This window comes from Rhea americana, unplaced genomic scaffold (genome assembly GCF_003343005.1).
Source record: "Rhea americana isolate MKP2758 unplaced genomic scaffold, rheAme1 scaffold_191, whole genome shotgun sequence".
NCBI lineage: Eukaryota > Metazoa > Chordata > Aves > Rheiformes > Rheidae > Rhea > Rhea americana.
Window position 1 is genome coordinate 696334 of NW_028186050.1, and position 17895 is coordinate 714228.

At 52.4% G+C, this 17895-nt stretch overlaps 1 protein-coding gene across 5 annotated transcripts in view; it reads right to left on the bottom strand.

Moving 5' to 3' along the window:
- Positions 1-1396: 1396 nt before the first annotated feature.
- The window catches only part of SEPTIN5 (septin 5), a 47259-nt gene continuing 30760 nt past the window's right edge, over positions 1397-17895 (bottom strand). For 4 of the 5 annotated variants that reach the window (XM_085302711.1, XM_085302710.1, XM_085302707.1 and 1 more), the window contains exons 2-11: positions 13426-13522; positions 12337-12423; positions 11871-11994; positions 11564-11698; positions 10737-10854; positions 10349-10450; positions 9543-9639; positions 7820-7955; positions 5792-5894; positions 1397-5160 (exon numbers count right to left, since the gene is read on the bottom strand). In XM_085302711.1, coding sequence (XP_085158837.1) covers positions 5104-5160; positions 5792-5894; positions 7820-7955; positions 9543-9639; positions 10349-10450; positions 10737-10854; positions 11564-11698; positions 11871-11994; positions 12337-12423; positions 13426-13435 — 969 coding nt within the window. In that variant the 5' untranslated portion in view covers positions 13436-13522 and the 3' untranslated portion in view covers positions 1397-5103. The remainder of the gene's footprint in view (positions 5161-5791; positions 5895-7819; positions 7956-9542; positions 9640-10348; positions 10451-10736; positions 10855-11563; positions 11699-11870; positions 11995-12336; positions 12424-13425; positions 13523-17895) is intronic. The other variant, XM_085302708.1, reaches the window with a different exon arrangement.

Consider the following 17895-nt stretch of genomic DNA (forward strand, 5'->3'; position numbering starts at 1 on the left):
GGTAATAAGTGGACCAGTACTGTAGTGAATTCAAGTATCCTGTTTCTAATGGCAGCAACACATACAGCCTGAGTGTTCCCTTATAAGTCTTCTATAGACAAAAACATATGTCTGCAGGATGAGGACTGTGCCTTTCATCAGTGTAAGTGGAGAGGGGCTTCCTTCACAGTATTTTTTTTCAGGTTTGAGCCTTTGGTTCTTGGTAGGATAGAAGAGATCAAGTACAGCTATATTAGCCTGTGCCTGATTAATAGTTGACTAACACATGTATACAGTTCCTTTGAGTAATCCTCTTGTGACTCCAGGTACCCTGCATTATCCTGCAGCCCTTTGGAACAGTTAAGATGGTTAAATTTCTTACATCAAGCCCCTAAGGGCTCACGATAAGTTCCTGGTATGAACAAGTCAGCCTCAGAGCCACATAGGGCAACAACAAAGCACACACAGAATCTGCTCAGAAATCCCAGTCCAGCCTGCTCCCAATTCTTGCTGTTTGGCCTCTCTTAGCTGTTGCCTTTCCTGTGCAGTTTTAGAAGGGGGTGCAGCTGCAATGTGATTAGCAGCTCTGGCTAATATCTCATAATAACTTCCACAAGCCTAAGTATGTCCCTTTTATATAAATTTTGCAAAGACTGAAATAGCAGTGGAAGATCTGCTGTCCACACTGGCGTCAATAGTCAAGCCAGGAAGAAAGCTCCTCTAGGAACTTGCATCCTCTAATGCTTGTTACAGTGACAAAATAAAACTTGTGGCATTCCACTGTCTACACTAAAATAAACCTGGTTGAAGCCACAGGAAGGATGACAGGCTGATTCAGCTGGATGGTGCCGGGGAAGATAGTGCTCCTAGGGATAGCTCTTTTAATAGCTAAGTGAGTTGGCAGCTCTGGACAAGTGCAGCTTGCAGATATGAAGAAAGATTGGCCACATCCTTTATTCAGAAGTTGCAGCACAGAAGCACTTGAACAGTAAAATCCAAGGTTAAAAATACACTCAAGCTGTATAGATAGAATCTCATCTTTGTACACATTTTTTCTGCCTTGGGCCTCATTCTAGGCTTCAGCTATGCTCCTCTTTAGGAGGGTGCCTCTAGAATGATTGTAAAATGGTTGCCCCGTTAGGCCCAACTYTCCATTACCTTGCACTGTGTATATTTGTACTCAGCATAACATAGGGGACTGGTTCCTACCCATCACTAATTAGTCACCTCTCTTAGGTGAAGCCATCTAATCTCTGACATAAACACAAGCCAGAAATCCCATGCAGGGAGTCCTGCCTTTACTCTACTCCAATGGCACTGGTTAAAGGGATAAACAAAGTCATTTTCTTCTTTCCTGCCCAGTAATGTATCACCAATGATGCTCAATGGGACTAAAAAAAAATCAAGCAGAAAGAGGTTGKTTTTTTGAATGTATTTATTTCACTGATCAATTCAGGTAGTAAACATTATTAATAATAATAATAATAACAATAATCATTTAATAAAATGGATATGTTTTAAAAGGTTTCATTTTTCTTTGTTCACAATGACAAAATGTTCAAACAGAAATTTACAAAAAAATATATATATTATAACAATCCAACAGATGGACAGGAAACAAAGAGCCTAGGAATGCAGCAGAGCGATAAGAAAGTCATGAGGAAGTCGCATGGAAGGAGCAAGCCAGCATTACAGCAGAGCTGGGTGTGTGAGGAGGGAGCAGGGAATGCCACTGCACAGCATGAAGAATGGGATCCCCTCCTCTGGGGAGAGGCACGCGGGGAGGCAGCAAGAAGGACTGCACAGGCAGGACCAGTACAGCAGCAGCACACGATGAGTTCATGCCACGGCTCCCTTCCCAGTCAGGCACAAGGTCTGAGATGTACTGAGAACCCCCAGCTACAGCCCCGAGAGTTGTGCCCARGGAGAAGGACGCAGCTCCTGCAGTGACTCACTCAGCAGGGCAAAGCTTGGCAGAGGCATGGGAATGTGCCTGTGGGTGCAGGGTTTGCGTGTGAGATAGTGGAGGGTTGCATGAGGGAAGGTGTTAAATTACCTTTCTAGCCACACTCTTCTGCTTTTCTGGCTGCCAGAGCCAAGTGGCCAAACTACATTGGTTCAGGAGTCCCTTCTCTGCTTACAGTGCAGCTCAGTTTGACAGTACAAAGCATTCCTCCTTTAATAAGCGTTTGCCAACTTACAAGCCAAAGGCTGGGTCTCTGGTGCCCCCGCAGAAGTCAGTCTCTTACCTTTTCCCAGCAGCACCCCCGCTCTGATGCTCTGGGAAAGGAACCTCGTAAGTCTCAGCAGTATCGCTCCCCTCTCTAGAAGCTGTTTCTCCAATGCGATTCTCTAATTCTCACTGGTAGACATTTTTATCCAAGTGCAACTCAAACTGTCTTTGACAGTTGATGGTTGAAGATTTGAGCTCTCCGTAGAGAATGGAGCTACAACTATTAACTTGATTTAGAGCCATATGCACTGAGCTGATGGAAACTTCCTCGTTCAGAGGAACAGAAGCAGTTAAATACTCAGCAGTCCTGCCTGCCCCTGACCCCAGCACCTTGCATTCTCACTAGCACACAACCCTGGATAAAGGCTGTATTCTGTCCTATGTCAATGCTAAAGAGTAAAGGTCTCCGTCTTTTAGGCCTGAATCTCCTTGAAAGAGGAACATCTCTATCTAGACAGGGCTCATTTTCAACAAAACATCCTCCTCATAGACAACACCAATATAAGAAAAGAGAGGGGACAGGTACCACAGGGTGTTTCGGGTTACGCTAGTGTGAATAAAGCTGAGAACGTGGCAGTCCTCCTGCTTTGGGACAGCAGCAAACCTCCTCCAGAAAGCCTTGAGGAAGCTCTCACCTCAGGCTACTCCGTTCCTCAAGTACGCAGACTGCAGAAAGAAAGGCTGCATTTCCTCCTGAAGAATCTGGCCTTGCACGTTACTGAAGACAGGCTGTACCTTTCCACTCCCCTGTGCTGCCACTGCCACTGTCACTTACATGCCTGATACAGGGGAGAAGGGAAAAAAGTGTTGGCAGTTCCCCCGTCCTGCTGWGCTTGTTCCCAATGCCCCTGCCCCACTTCTCACCTCTCTGAGGCAACAAAAGATCACTTCGAAGAGGTTTCCCTTGGACACTGTCCTTGCCTAGCTTTCGCATTTCTGCCAAGGGGCTTCTACCCTGACTTCGTCCTTCAGTGTTGCCTCAGGGTCTCTCCTGCCCRTACGACCCTTTTTCTGGCCAAGTAGAGGCTCTGTACAGTGAATAACTGGAACCAGCCAACCTATCCACCTCCTGAACAAGCTCTGATCAGGACACTTAAAGCCTCATGGAGAAAAATCAGCGTGGTACTCAACCCAGACAAACGTAGCACCTAACAAAAGAATTTAGCACCTGACTGTTCCCAGCCAGAGAGATCTGCTGGGGAGAGCCAGAAATGGAGGAGCTGAAACAACAGGCAGATGAGTGGACAGAAGAAAGGGGCCAGGAGCCAGAGGAGCAGAAAGTCCCTGTCCAAGGTGATGCTCTCTGGAGTTGGAGGAAAGAGCCAAGTGTCTCTCCCTCCAAGAGCCCGGGASTCCCTGCGAGTGCGGCAGTGCTTCTAGCAAGTCTTGAGCTGTCCAGATACATTGCACTCCTGGGCTCTCCTCTGGCTGGACTAGAAGTTAAAAATACTGCAGGAAGCAAGAGTGGGACAGAAGCTACTGCCCGAAGAGTGCTCTTATCTCTGCCCAGCAGATCCAGCGGCCTTCCCAGCACTGAGACAGGAAGAGCTGGGGAGCAGGGAGAAGGGCTGAGTCCCAGGGGAAATGGCAGGGGAGGAAGTACCGAGTCTGCTGGGCTGTGCTCAGCCGTGCGCAGTGCCATTCCTGCACCTGCTGCACTGACCCACGCCAGCTCCCCACAGCCTCTTTCCCCTGCAAGGCAGCCTGCTGGGACAGGCGCTCTCAGATCTCTGGCACAAACACCCCAAAACTGTCCCTTGCCCCAAAAGAACTGCAGAGCCAGCAATACACTTGTGGGATTGCAAACTGGGGGACAGAGTACAGCTCTGAATTTGGGGTTGACTTTCAGCTCCGAGGTTTCTGTTCTTCCAAAGTGGGYACAGCTAGCCACGCTGGCTGCCACAGTACTTTTCCAAGCAAACACTGGAGAAAAGACCAGAGCCATGAGATACTCTCACCAGCCAACTCACCAGTTGGCTTCTGCCAACCCCTCTGATCTGCTGCRGAAGGAGAGCGTGGCTGGCAGACCGGGAAGGGGCTGACTCCCATCTCCTCCTCCTCGCAAGCAATCCTCAGCAACTCCTCCTCTCTTCTAGAAAGACCTAGCTGAGGGCACTGGAAGTGCTTTCTTCTAACTGACCTTGAGAGAGACTGTCTCCTGCCAGTCAGCGTAAAGATCCTGGTGTTTGTTGATAGGAAAAAAACAACAAACAACCAACCCCCCCCAAAAAAATCCATCCAGGCAGGGAACCACACAACTATCGGGACCTCTCAGCARGTCAGTGTGCAGAGATACCCCCAGCTCCTGCTCTCTGAGCCAGAGCTGGCCCCAGGCTGAGAAGCCTGGGCAGTGCAGGTCGAACTCACAGGAGGGAACATCKGCCTTTATGATGCCTGTGCTGGCCCTGGACAAAGCGGGGGGAGGGAGGGGCACAGCACCTCAGTTGGGAGTAAACATTTACGTGCATTGACACAGATAATCTTCAAGTTCGTACACCAGAGAAACCAGGACTTTAAATACCAGAGCATTCCCAAACAAGAAATTAGTACATAGGAAAAGGGGATCTTTTCTTTCTTTTCTTTTTTAGGATGCCTTAGATACTTCCTAGGCTATTTTCTTTAAATAAAAAGACCAAATTAAAAAAAAAAAGAAGAAGAAAGAATAATAATTAAAAAAAAGGAAATACACATCAGTAAACTGTTAAGTGAACAGCCTCCTCCACAATCTGGCTGACTGCAAAGCCAGCATAGCTAATAAATTAGAGGGTGCGGGTGCAGCTCTTGCCCACAAGTCTCTATACAACAGGGAACCTCTTTTTAAACGTCCACTGCTCAAGCCAAGCTTCAGATGGTCACCAGGTGATTCCCTTTGCCCTCCAAACACCTGCCTTTCACTGATCCTGCATCTGCTGCTGCATCTTCTGCAGCATCTCTTGCATCCGCCGCAACTGCAGGAGACAGAGAAGAGACAGTCAAAGGAGGGATCTGCTGTGTCAGGGTGCCAGTGATCTGCAGAGGGGGCAGGGATCTTGTGGAAAGAGCTTCTGGCTCCCCTCCTGCCCACAAAAACACCCATCTTTCCCCTAYGACTGCTCCAAATGATCCAGAACCAGTGCAGGCAGGTGAGAAGCTGCTGTTAGGATGGCAGGACAGTGGGCAGAGAGCAGCGAGCCCTTGCTGGGCTGGGTAAAGCTGCAGAAGCCAGCTCTCAGGCTAGCCATCACCGCTCGGACAGCCAGGCGCTTCCCACTACACTGAATGGCCAGGACAGAAGATGCTTGTCCTGGACAGTGCTGATTAGATACTTTAAGGGGCACTAGGGTGACTATGTAGTCCTTTGGGGGAGACAAAGGGATCTCTGAGACAGGCTACGCTGCCCAGGGTGGAACACGGTTAAGGTCCCCCCTTCCTCCCCYGGCAGAAGACACACTGTTCATATCCCCTCCTCTACATTAGCAGCTGGTGATGATGGGAGACAGGACTGGGAAGCCCCAGGACAGCTTCTGCAGGGCAATCCAGGAGAAACTCCTCAGATTCCAGTTCTAACATCAAGGAGGCCCAGGCAGAAATGGGTCTCACCTCCTCGTCCTTCATTTTGATCAGCTTCTCCGTCTCAGTGTCAGGTGTTGGGAGAGGCAGGATAGGAATCGGGCTTTCTATCCTGTTGTCCTGAGTCAGCTTGCTAGGGAGATGGAGAGAGGGGAGAAACACAGTCAGCTGTGGTTCTGGCTGGCTGGCTGGGGAGTCAACACYCACAAGCAGCCAGTCACTGACCTGCCGGCAATCTGGCAACACACACGTGGCCAGGCAGCGGGGCGCTGGGGCAATGTAGCACAGTAGTGCGGGATACGCTTGAATGCAAACCAAGACCACGATCAATGACAGTTTTCAGAACAGAAGCCTGTGGGTACCCGGCATTGACAAAACCCCAAATCAGACCACTGAAAGCAAAAACGGACAGAAAAGGGCTGGCAGTTCTGACCACCTTATGTGACAACACTGGCAAGCTTACTAGAGACATCTATAGCTGATTCCTCTGGTCTGCTTTTGCCTACCACTGTGAATGCATGTGCCTTCTAGTGCGCATCGCTACACGCACACACAGCATCGGCATGAACTATCAGCATCTCTAAGGCAGTTTTTCAGCAAGACACAACCAGGGAAGCAGTTTAATCACTGCAAGTCTGAAAGCAAAGCCTGGTCCCTATATTCAAGCGGCAGGAGATACAAGACAACAGGTATAGCATAGCACAGTATTTCCCCAAGGGCTGAGGTGTGCAGAGCACAGAGGAAGGAGATCAATTCCTCCCCAAAGGTGGATGAGCTCTCTGCAGGAGACGAGGGGGTGGCAGAGAGGCCTGATCTAGAATTGGGAATTTAAGGTGCCACTTGCAGGCTTTCACCACTTGGAGTCACCATTGGCTCATYAGTGAGGCAATTCCAGCCCTGGAGCTTGGGATTTCCTCCCAGAAAAACCTCTAGAGATGGACCTTTATCTCAGTGTTAGAAATGGCCATTCTTTGGTTCCCTGAGACTTTACTGGCAGGGATCTAGCCACAGCATGAGAAATGGTAGCAAACTTTTAAGCATTTCTTTAGCTGAGTAATTGCTTCTTTGCTGCTCGTTTCTTTTAATAGACGTGTATCCTATCTAAATGGCAACTGTGATGCTTCTCATAGATATCTCCAGAATGTCACACAGTTACTCTGGGACTCTGCATTCTCACTGCTGAAAAAGACACTCATCTGTTTTGCAGAAGCACTGAGATATGCTCTGTGTGAATTAAGCCTGCCAGCCTGCACATTTACACACAYACTGGACTGTTCCTCAGTGAAGCACTGCCTCTTCTGCTGTGCAACGTGGCAGCACGGCTACCCAGCCAGTTCAGGCAGGAAGTGAAGGGGACGATTTACAACAGAGGAGCCAAGATCCACTTAAATCTAAATTCTGTCTCTAATGGTTCCATCACAGAAGGGAGACAGAAAAAAGGAGGTGRCTGGCAAGTGAAAAGCTTGCAAATGTTCCCTCCTATTTTCTGACAGTTGTAATTAAAACCACATAAAATCAAACCCAAAAGCAAAACAAGGCAGAGAAATCTCTAAAGATGTTTTAAGACTCAGTAACTGTTAATTGCTGGGGCTCTGTTGTCTGAGCAGCTGCAACATCCCAAGGGTGATGCTCTCAGTTAGGCAGAGCTGTAGCTAGTGAAGGGACATGACAAAACACCTTCCTCTTTTGGCAATGGACACAGCTATCACCCATCAGAGAGATGGTTTATTCCCTATTTCATCAGACTGGTTTCCTAGCACSAAGTGCTAGGAAAGCTCCTCAAATAGGCCTTTTACTCCAGGCCTGTTTCCTAAGGTCCGTGTGTGGGGTCCTTGGAAAGGAAAATGGATTCTCAGAAGCATCCCTGCAGTGGGCTCAGGCTGCAGAGATGCACTTAGATTTGCTATTTTAGTTCCCAGTTCAATTCTTCAGGGTGCAGCCCAGCACGTCCCCAGCAGAGCCGCAGCCTCCTGACTGATAAGCCATTTTGAGAGTGGCCCCGTCTCCATCGAGAGTGAAACACCTCTGCCATCCCAGGGCAAAGCAGCAGGGACCCACCTGGTCATCTGCTGGATGCACTGAGCTCGGTAGTTCTCGTARTGGACATCACAGGTGACATCCTTCAGGTCATGCATGTGTGTCCGGATAAGCATGTTCCTCAGCTTCACAAAGTCGCAGTGCGCCTGGTTTTCCACTGCAGAAGCAGCAACAGGAGAGTGCTTGGATTTTGTGCTTCACCAGCCCTGTCCAGGGAGCCCGGAGCCCCTGCTCACCTCCCAGCACTCAGCCCAGACTGGAATGCCTCCCTGTTCCCCACCCTCCACCCGTGCCCTCCTTCCCAGTGCCCAGGGCTCTCCCGCCTGGTCCCAGCGCAGGCCTTGCCAATGCTCCACAAGAGGCTGCACTTGTCAACCTTGAGACAGGCTGCCGAGGTCACTGTGTTCCCAGTTACTTTTTCTGTGTAAGAGGATTAATTAAGCACATATAGAAGAGCCCTGAGAGAGGACGCTGCTCTCAGGTACATGAGATGTTACTTTTATAACCACAGTGACTGTACAAGCATTGGAGAAAAAATGCCCGTCTCTGCGGAATTTAGGACTGATTGAAAGGCCCCTGTAGGGAGGACAGTTTTCCCTGCGGGCTTGCATCATCCCCAAAGGAGCAAAGCCACAAGCAGGCACCAGTCTGGAGAGCTGAAACAGCTGCTGCTACCGCTGGGAGCCAGGCCCCAGCAGCGCTGCAGGACTCTCCAGGTAAGTGTTGTGCTCTGTAGCTGTGTGCCTGCCATGGTGATGAGGAGCTCTGTACCGAGACAGACAGCCTGAGGGATGCCTGAGCTCCAGTCCCACCGGCCTCCTTCCAGCCGCTCTGGGCCACATCCACCRTTTCTCCAATCCGAGCTTGGAGCTGAACACCAGCCGCCCAGCAGGCACCGCCCTGTCTGGGGCCAGCCAGAGAGCAGAGCCAGCAGCTGGGCAGCCCAAGCAGCCAGCACCAGCCCACGAGTGCACATACGGGCTTTTGTGACCTTGGAGCAATGCACCAGCAGGCCAGCAAGGGTGGGAGTCAGCAACAGGCGCAAAAGCCATTTCAGGGTCATTCTGCCCATGGGCTTTAAGAAATTTCTCCCTTTAGACAGGCAAAAAGCTAGAGACAAATGGAGGGTGTATCAGCACAGCCTCCAGCCCTGCCCCTAGGAYTCACTGCTGCTTGGAGGGAACTTCATAGCCTCAGCACTGGTAGCAGCTCCAGCCCCACAGCAGTAGCACCAGAATCAGACTGTGGCAAACACAGCTTAATGCAGAGCTCAAAGCTGATGTCTTAACACCACGCACTCAAACCCCTCTGTCACCCTCCTCCCCAGATGTGTGCYGCATCACACACCATCTTCTGAGACACTGCCTCACTCCCCGGCTGGGCAGCAGGGAGAGGACCTGCCAGGACAAGGGGCAATCTCTGCGCCGGTCTCCCAGCATCCATCCTCTCTCCCCAGCTGTGTCCTGAGCGGTCAAGCTCAACACACACAGCAGCAGCAGCAGAGAAGGAGGAAGTGTGGGAGGGTTTACAGCTGAGGGCAATAGCTCCTCTCCATAAACTAAACTGGCAATGCCCAGCTGCTCCCCTTAACAAGAGGCCACATCCTAATGGACGATAGCCCAGGGCTTCCTCCGTTCAGACTGGAGCTTCTCTTCTTCACTGGGCTWTAGTCTCAGAGGCCCGTCTCCGTCCTTGCCGGCTGCCTGCCTCCCGCTCGCAGACCACTCCCAGGCACCGTGCTCACCTTCCACAATGCCCCAGGGGTACAGCCGTCCGCGGACTCTCTGGCCTTTTGCCTCCACCACTGTGTTACTGCCGATGACAGCAAAGGGAGCGCTCTCCTGGAACGAAAAGCATTGCTGAGCCCAGCTCAGCAAGGTGCTGCCCACGGATGCCCCCTCCATGGGCAAGAGGAGGAAAGCACTGGTGGGAAAGGCACAGGACACTCATGCATGCCCCAGCTCAAGACACCACAACATAGACACAGAGAAAAGCCTGCAGGGCAGCCTGATTGCCAGCTTGACCTTCTCAACTGTCTTGAAAGAAGCAGTTTCTCTGCAGGTCTCTCTGTTTTTTGAGAGGAAATGCTACAGAGAAGCCTGGGCAGAGGCTGGAAACAAAAAAAAGTGAGACAACACAGGCTGAGAGCTTGTCCAGTCAGGGAGATACAGGCCATGCACCTCACTACTCAGAAGGGAGCCAAGCCCATCTCCAGGAGGAGGGACGAGACCATACTGCATGCTGCTTCAAGCAAGGCTGGCTTAGCTTGTAAAGGGTCTCGCCTGGGCTGCTGGTGCCTCCAGCCAAGGAAACATTGACACTGCTTGATGGGATGCCAAAAGTCCCCTATCTTTACAAGACTCCAGCACGGACATCAGCTCCCTTCTCCAGGCTGTCTACCACAAAAGCCAATGTAGACTGTATCCTGGGCATCGGCCGCGCAGGCCTTTGGCAAACATAGAGCACACATACAGCAGCTATGGCTCCATCCAAGCCAGACAACATATCCACAAGCTAGATCTCTAGTACGCTGCTGAGCTGGTTCCTTACCTTCAGCTCTCTGTCTTGCTGTTTGAATTCCTCATCTTCATCAGAGTCACACTCCGGAAACTGGTACACTTTAATGCCAAATTTGTCAATCTCTTCCCGGATCTGTATCCATATAAGGCAACAACAAGAAGAGGTAACATTGAACAATGCTGAAATGCTGGTTTTATTCCCTGTTTGTGCTGCCATGGCTTTGCTGTAACCTACAGATGGGGAAGGCATTTGATGCTTCCTATGCAGCAATTTTCTCTCCAGACACCACTTCCTTTTTCACAGGTATCTCAAAACACCAGTAAAATGAGATTTGCAGGTAGTACACTGCTCCTTTCCCCTCTCTGCATGTCTCTGCTATCATATCAGGGCATTCCCCCACAGAGAAAGAGCATCTCACCCTCTCTTTTAGTTTCCGGATCTCAGAGGGAATCAGGCAGTCAGCTTTGGCGATCAGGGGCACAATGTTGACTTTCTCATGCAGAGCCTTCATGAACTCGACATCCACAGGCCTCAACCTGAAGCAGGGATGAGGAAAGACATGGGTTAGCAGGGACACCCTGGGTAGCTCCCCCTCCTGCCTTTCCCATTTCACCTCTGGGCCCAGCAAGAAGTGCTGCAGACAGCACTATCACAAGTGCCTGGGAGAACCCCTCAGCTAGGGCAGTATCTTCAGGAAAGCTAGCTCAGATTTTAGCTGCTGAAATGCCTGCCACAGACACAAGCTGGATACTTGCTCCTTTGCAGGCCAAACGTTGCAGCTGCAGCTGGTGGCCCCCTCCAGATGCCCTGTGCTGCAGGCAGCCAACACAGCTGGCTCCCCGGCATCCTGATGCCAGGCCTCTGGGGCTGCTCCCAGCTATGCTGGAATGCAAACCAGTGAGGCCCGGCAGAGGATGAAGGTAGCTTAAAACTCTCTTCCTTACCCACCAGTCAGGCTTAAGTAGATAGAGAGATAAAAGTGCATGTGGCCTTTTTTCCCCTCTTGATTTCCAAAACAGGCTGCAGGCCTGAGGAAGATCAGTCCTTCCTGATCACAAGGGTAGCGGCTGTCGCATCCATGGGGGCGGGGGCTATATGATGCTCGACTGATGAGAGCAGCCAGCTCTTCACCTGCGCCAACAACCCTGCCAATATACAGCCACTTCGGGGCAACCTTGAGACACAAGACCTTTCTCCCAGGACAGAGTCATACCCAGCCCACCGCGCTGGAGTGGGGGCTCTCACCCATGCCCGAAGGGTGAGATGAAGTAGAGGCAACAATGCACTCGGTTGTCCTGGATGTTCTTCCGGTTGAGGCCGCTCTCATCTCGGAAATACTGTTCAAACTGCTGGTCGATGTAGTCAGTGATGGGCTTCCAGCTAGAGATGGCAATTCAGACCAAAACCAAACCATGTATGGTCAGAATACTGTCTCCACGGGACTATGAAACAGCAGCAGCCCTTTCCCCCTGCCAGACCCCCCCCCCTCCCTGTGAAGCACCCACAGAAGACAGATGTGGCCACGGACAGAGCGGAACAGCGGCCTGCTCACCACTCAGTGTTGTTAACGGCATCTCCAAAGCCCGGCGTGTCCACTATGGTCAGCTTCAGTTTGACCCCCTTCTCCTCTATGTCCACCGTGTGCTTGACGATTTCCACCGTCTGGCTGATTCTCTCTTTGAACGGGAACACATGAATTAAAGCCAGGCTTTAATTAAGCTTCCCAACGCTGGGGATCCCCACTCACACCAAGGACAATGCCAGCTCCCGTATTATCACCAAGCACAGGGGAGAAACATGGAGTTCAAAAGCTCTGAGACATCCTCTAAGGAGTCAGAAGTGCATAGTAACGAGGGAGGCCAGCAGCCAGCAAAGGAGACGAGAACAGCAAACAACAGCGCTGGGACCCAGCTGAGCCTGCAACTGCTGCTGAAGCAAGGAACCAAAGTGCTGGTCGTTAGGACGGCCTAGAGCTGACGCTACAAGAACCCGTTTGCCCCACTTTGTCCCCAACTTACCCTCTGCGTTGAGAAGCTTTCTGTCTTTGTAGAGATCTGTCAGGAACAGGCTATTCACGAGGGTAGATTTGCCCAGACCCGACTCTCCTAAACGACAGAGCACAGAGGGGAGGAGGGAAGAGCAAGCAACATGACCCACTAATTGACTTACAAAAACTCTGAGCAAGCCTTTGAATCCTGAGCCAGAGCAGGAGAGAGGAGCTGTCAGGAGCCGTTTATGGGTGTTACATTTTTCCAGCAGTGGGAGGACTTTTGCTGCAAGATATCTCAATTCTTGCACAAATGCAATCTCCCAGCTCCTCCACCTCCTCTCTCCCTTCCCTTCATCGCAGTCCCTGGCTGACCTTGCCTCACCGCCCAGCTTAGCTATTCTGCTGGAGGAGTAGCTACACACAATGCTTGAGAGGGCTATGGATGGGCAAGGAGGGCCCACTCCTCTGGGGCAAGTGTGTGACTGTGACAGAAGTTGGGGGCTAAAGCAAGGTCTGAGCAGACCAGTAGAGAACAAAGTAGGAGAAGGATCTGGATGCTAAGAGTGTGTCTACAGGAAGTGAACAGAGCTGGTCCCTCTATGCACTCACAGTCTGTCCTAGCCATCTCCATCCATGGTTGTGGAGTCTTTAGGGTACCTGGGGACATAYCATGGTTAAGATGAGGGCAAATTGAGAGGCCAGGATTAAGCATAGAGGGTGAAATCTCAGCTCCATGGAATCACAATCAGAGGACAGCAATGCYCTAGGCACTCTGGTTTCTCTCTTAGAATTGGCAGCCTCCTACCCAKGCAAGGGCTTGAAAACAGCTAAGCCAAGATACCTCCAGGGCCAGGCGTCAGCTTAGAGCTCACAGAATCGGTAAGGTTGGAAGGGACCTCTGGAGATCATTTAGTCCAACCCCCTTACTCACTCAGCTACTACTTCTTYCTCCAGTCATCTTCCTGGTTTCAATGGGCTCTTGAGAAATCAGGTGTTTTGCTAGTGGAGCACAGCTGGTGGCTGGGTGAGGCTTTGAAGAAACTGACAGTGTCCTCCCAACTCAAGCCCAACAGCTCCTGGGGCAACCATGCTCACAGCAGTTGCTGGGCAGTCTCACCTGCAACCATCAGGGTGAAGTCGAAACCCTTCTTCACAGATTTCCGGTGGACCTGGTTAGGAAGAGTGGCAAAGCCCACGTACTGCTTCTCATGGTCCTGCAGGGCAGAGGTGGACAGCAGCAGGTCAGGGTGTGCCACCACTCCTGCTCCAGCCTCCCACAGCAACRGGGAGTTGGTGGGACCAAGGACGCAAGCCCCCTGGCACAGAGCCAAGGGGCAGGAGGAGATCCCTCCCTAGCCGTGGTGTAGGGCAGGGCACATACATCCTTCGGCTCAGACTCCTGCCCTTCCCGCAGGTGCCTGGTGGGCACGCAGTGCCACTTCCCCACAACCGCAGCCCTTCTCAGCTAGTTTCCCCACACCAGCAGACATGGCAGTTCACTTTGGCAGCCTCCCAACATCAAGACCACAAGGGAATGCAYATCTCCCAGTCCTCACTGGAGAGCAGATCTGAGTCTGCTAACTTACTAACTTTTTACTTCTCCTGCAAAGCCACAGACTCACTTGCGAGTGAGGTCGCCAAATGTCACCCACCCCCACGTCCCTGAGCCATTTCTGCATCTCTCCCTGCAGGGGAAGGGTGCATGTTATATGATGGAGAGCTCTGTACAATTAGCTTCCCTGGGCTTGCGAGCTGTGTCTAAAGGAAGGCACGATGGCTTGGCTTCTGCTTCATCTGATAGGGGAACATTTCTTGCTGTGTCACAGCTATTCCTGGCCGAGTAAGAGGAAATYCTGAATAATCTGTACTATTATTTCAAAAGAGATGGAAGCGCAAGGAGTATCGGAAGTAGGGAAACGTGAAAGTACCCAGGACATTGGTGAGGTGATTTTGGTGTCAATTTTTTGATTAGGAGAATGGCTCATTGAGCAGAACTACTCCTGTAATGCTCACCACCAGTCTGTCCACGTATCTGCTCTCAAGCAGAGATCTCCCAGTGCAGGAATACCATTTCCAGCACAGCGTGGGCTTTGCACGCATCATCCTAGCTAGATGCACACAATATGGCTCATCCACGTTGCCTGCGTTACAAGTGGAGCAGCGCACAGGGAGTGAGAAAGTGGCTGCAAACCCCAGAGCACTACCTACTGCTGGTTCGCGGAGAAAGCTCTGAGCTTTACTGAGCGCTCCCTTAGCCCATAAAACACACGGTCACCCCACAGCCCTGGCACGTGCTCTGCACCAGTGCACTAACTGCGCACAAGGACTGACAGGCACACCTCCTGCAGCCACGCAGGAGCAGGCACACCACCCGCGCTGAAGGCAGCTCGCCGCGGCCTGGGGCGCCACGCTGCTCGTGCGGAGTACACCCCGAGAGGCAAACACAGCTCAAGGCCAGGATTCAAGCATGGAAATAAACAGCTCAGARGCAGCAGTCACCCCAGCCTGCGGTGTTAGCTGGAGCCTTTTCACCCCCACCCTCAGGGCTAACGTTAGCTTTACGAGGTAACAATTTTACTGGGCTCTAGGGGAAGAGCAAATCTGCAGACCTGTTCCAGCTACTGCCTTCTAGCTTGGCTCAGCGCATGGTCCTGAGCTCGCAGCTCAGGGGCTGGAGGCACGGCTGACTGCGCAGCCCAGCTCCTCCACCCAGGCAGCCTCCACTAGAGCACGCCTGGGGCTTCACAGCCCTACCTTTCCCCAGTGCCACTCTCCCCTCCCCAGGCCACCAAAACAGCAGTGGCTGAGGACCGGGGCGAATGCTGCCCTTCTCACATATTTTCCAAGTTAGACTCAAGAGGAAGCAGTCATTCACAAATGCCTCAGCTAGAGACATCATGGAATCCACATTTCAAAATCACTTAAAATAAACATAACCCTGGGATTCACATCACAGACAAATCCACAGAGCGAAGAGTTCCTCAAAATCAGCCCCAGTTCCCAGCCTGGCCACAAATGCTTTCAAGCAGATACTCTGCCCTGTGGCTCTCTTGCACAAGATCTCCAGGTACAGCAGAGAAGACACCTGTCCCTCACCTATAGGTTTAGCCAGCTTCTTTCCTGGGGCACCCAGTAACAGAACACAGCCGGCTAACTGGTGTGTCCGGCTCTGGGCAAGCCAAGTCCCATCCACTTTCCATATTACAAGTGGGCAAGTGCAACCCCAGAGCAAGCTCTCCATAGCTTCGGGCCTGCATGCCCACACCCGTGGATGTCCTCAGCTGGGCACCCTGCAAAGTGGCAGTAGGACAGGTGCCAGGCAGGACATGAAGCTCTCTTCTTCCAACTTGTGGCCRCTCTTGGAGCTGCTCGCTCAGACAGGGCAGACGTGGCTGACAGGCACCGGGGGCCAAAGACTCTGTTCTTTAGCACCGTCACTGACTTCTAGACATTTAGGCTTGGTCTGAGTCTCCAACTTYGAGGCACATTAACCCCAACAGACAGAGTGACCATGGGCTCTGGTGCCTTTTGCCTCAGCCCCTTGCTGACACAGCTGAGCAATGCTGCTTCACCAACCCCAGCCCAAAGAGGCAGAAGGGGGCAGAGCAAAGGCGGTCAGAGAGAAGTGGAGAGAAGCAGGGTGTCCAAATCACTCCCTTTCATCGATAGCTCTAATGGCAGAGCTAAAAGGTTTTGGCATCCAAAAAAAGAGGTGCAGCCAGCAGCGGCAACCCCACAACAAAAAGCAGCAGCAGCTCCAGGGGAGCTGCTCTGGTGGGTGCCAGGAGATGGCAGAACGGAGACTTTACAAGGGGATTTTACTTATTTCTCCCTGCACTCGGCTCCCCTGGATCGCAAAGTGATACCTCCTTGGGGAAAACCATCAACTGCCTCCCAAAAGGCTCAGTGTGGTGAGAACACCTGCAGGAGATCTGGCGAGGAGTCAGTGACTGGCAGAGTACAGGGCAGCAGCCCCAGCATGTGAAACTACACGCTGACCAAATTCCCGTCAGGCCAGACGCGCGTATTCCCTTCTGTCAACAACGTCTAGCTGCTTCCTGGACAGCAGTTTCTCAAGGTTAGCACAGCTGAGATAGGGAAATAGTTCTAGTAGATTTAAGGGGCCCTTAGGATACAATGAGTTGAGTCCTGCCTGGGCGCCTGACCCGGGCATCCAGCCGTGCCTCCAGCAGCCTCCCATCAGCAACTCCTCCGCACGGTTCCTGGGGCTCCCCGGGCAGTTTGGAGTATAAGTCCTCTAYTAAACCTCCCCTGTTTAACCCCTTCTGGACCTTGAGTCTYTCTCTCCGCTGGTATCTGACCTCCTTTTGCCTGCCTTGTGGTCACACTCGGCAAAGGGCAAATGTGAGATGCACAAAGCAGGATGAAGAATGTGGTAACAAGAAGATCCAGATCCAGGTAACAACCAGTTAAAAAGGACCCCCTCCGCTCTGGGTCTACTCGCTACCAGGGCTGCCTTCTAGCTCCTCTGCTTGCCAGTGAAACATAACCCTGAATAAAATCAAAGCCCCCACGTTAACAGCTCAGCTCCCCCAGCACAAACAGCAATGCCATGCGGTGACTGCCACGAGCGTGCGACATCCTGCCCCGTTTGCTTCTGATCCTGCAAAGCTCGGGTTCGGGAGCAGGAAAGAGATCTGCACTGATCTTTACCGAGTTTTGGAAAGGCAACAGTTGCCTGCTCTGCCCAGTGACTTTACAGGTGAAACAGCACTAATAACGTGCTAATAAAACCATACCTGAGGCTCATTTGGGGCATTTTTCTGTTTTTTTCTCATTCGTTTGTCTTTTAAACTAGATGACCAAGGCTGGCAATGGAGATGCTGGGGAGCTGATCGCTGGTGTAACTCAGCTCACGTGAGCCAAGTGTAACTGGTCCAACCTGATCTCTTGTTTCTATTCAGGCCAGTCAAGAAAGTTTGGGTTTAATGCAGCTCTGGCTGCTTCCCCACAGCTCGGGGAGATCAGCACAYGCCACTTTACGTGTAAATCCTGGCTGGTGCGAGTTGCTGCCCCTTATCCGTAGCTAGTGGTTGCTTCCCTTGCACGGAAGAGAGGAGGGCTGAGCGCAAGGCCAAGCGCGGCGGGAGGCAGCCAGGGCCGCAGGGGCGAGAGCCCCGTCTCCAGCTCGCCTCCTCCTAAACACGCAGGTGGCAGACTCGGACCAGACTCGCGTTGCTGGAGGCGCCGCAGCCCCCCCGCCCCTCGCGAGCCAGCTCCCGTCAGGCTGCCACGGCCGGGACAGCCGGCGGCCGACCACGCTCCCCTCGCCGGCGCCAGCTGTCACCCAGGGGCCCGGCGAGCCGAGCCCGGGCGCGCTCGCGGCCCCTCTCCCCGCCGCCGTTGCCTCTGCGCCGCCTTTGCGTGCTGCGGGGACGCGGCCGCGGGCCGTGCCGGGCGCCACCGAGGGGGTGGCCGACCTCGGGGGCCCTGCTATCAACCAGAGCTCCCCAAGCCAAGCAGGACGCCGGCTCCGCTCCCTCCCGCGGCTCGCGCTCTCCGGCCGTCGCAGCAACGCGCCGGCCCCTCCTGTCCTCTGCGGCCGGGGCGCCCTGGCAGGTTCCCA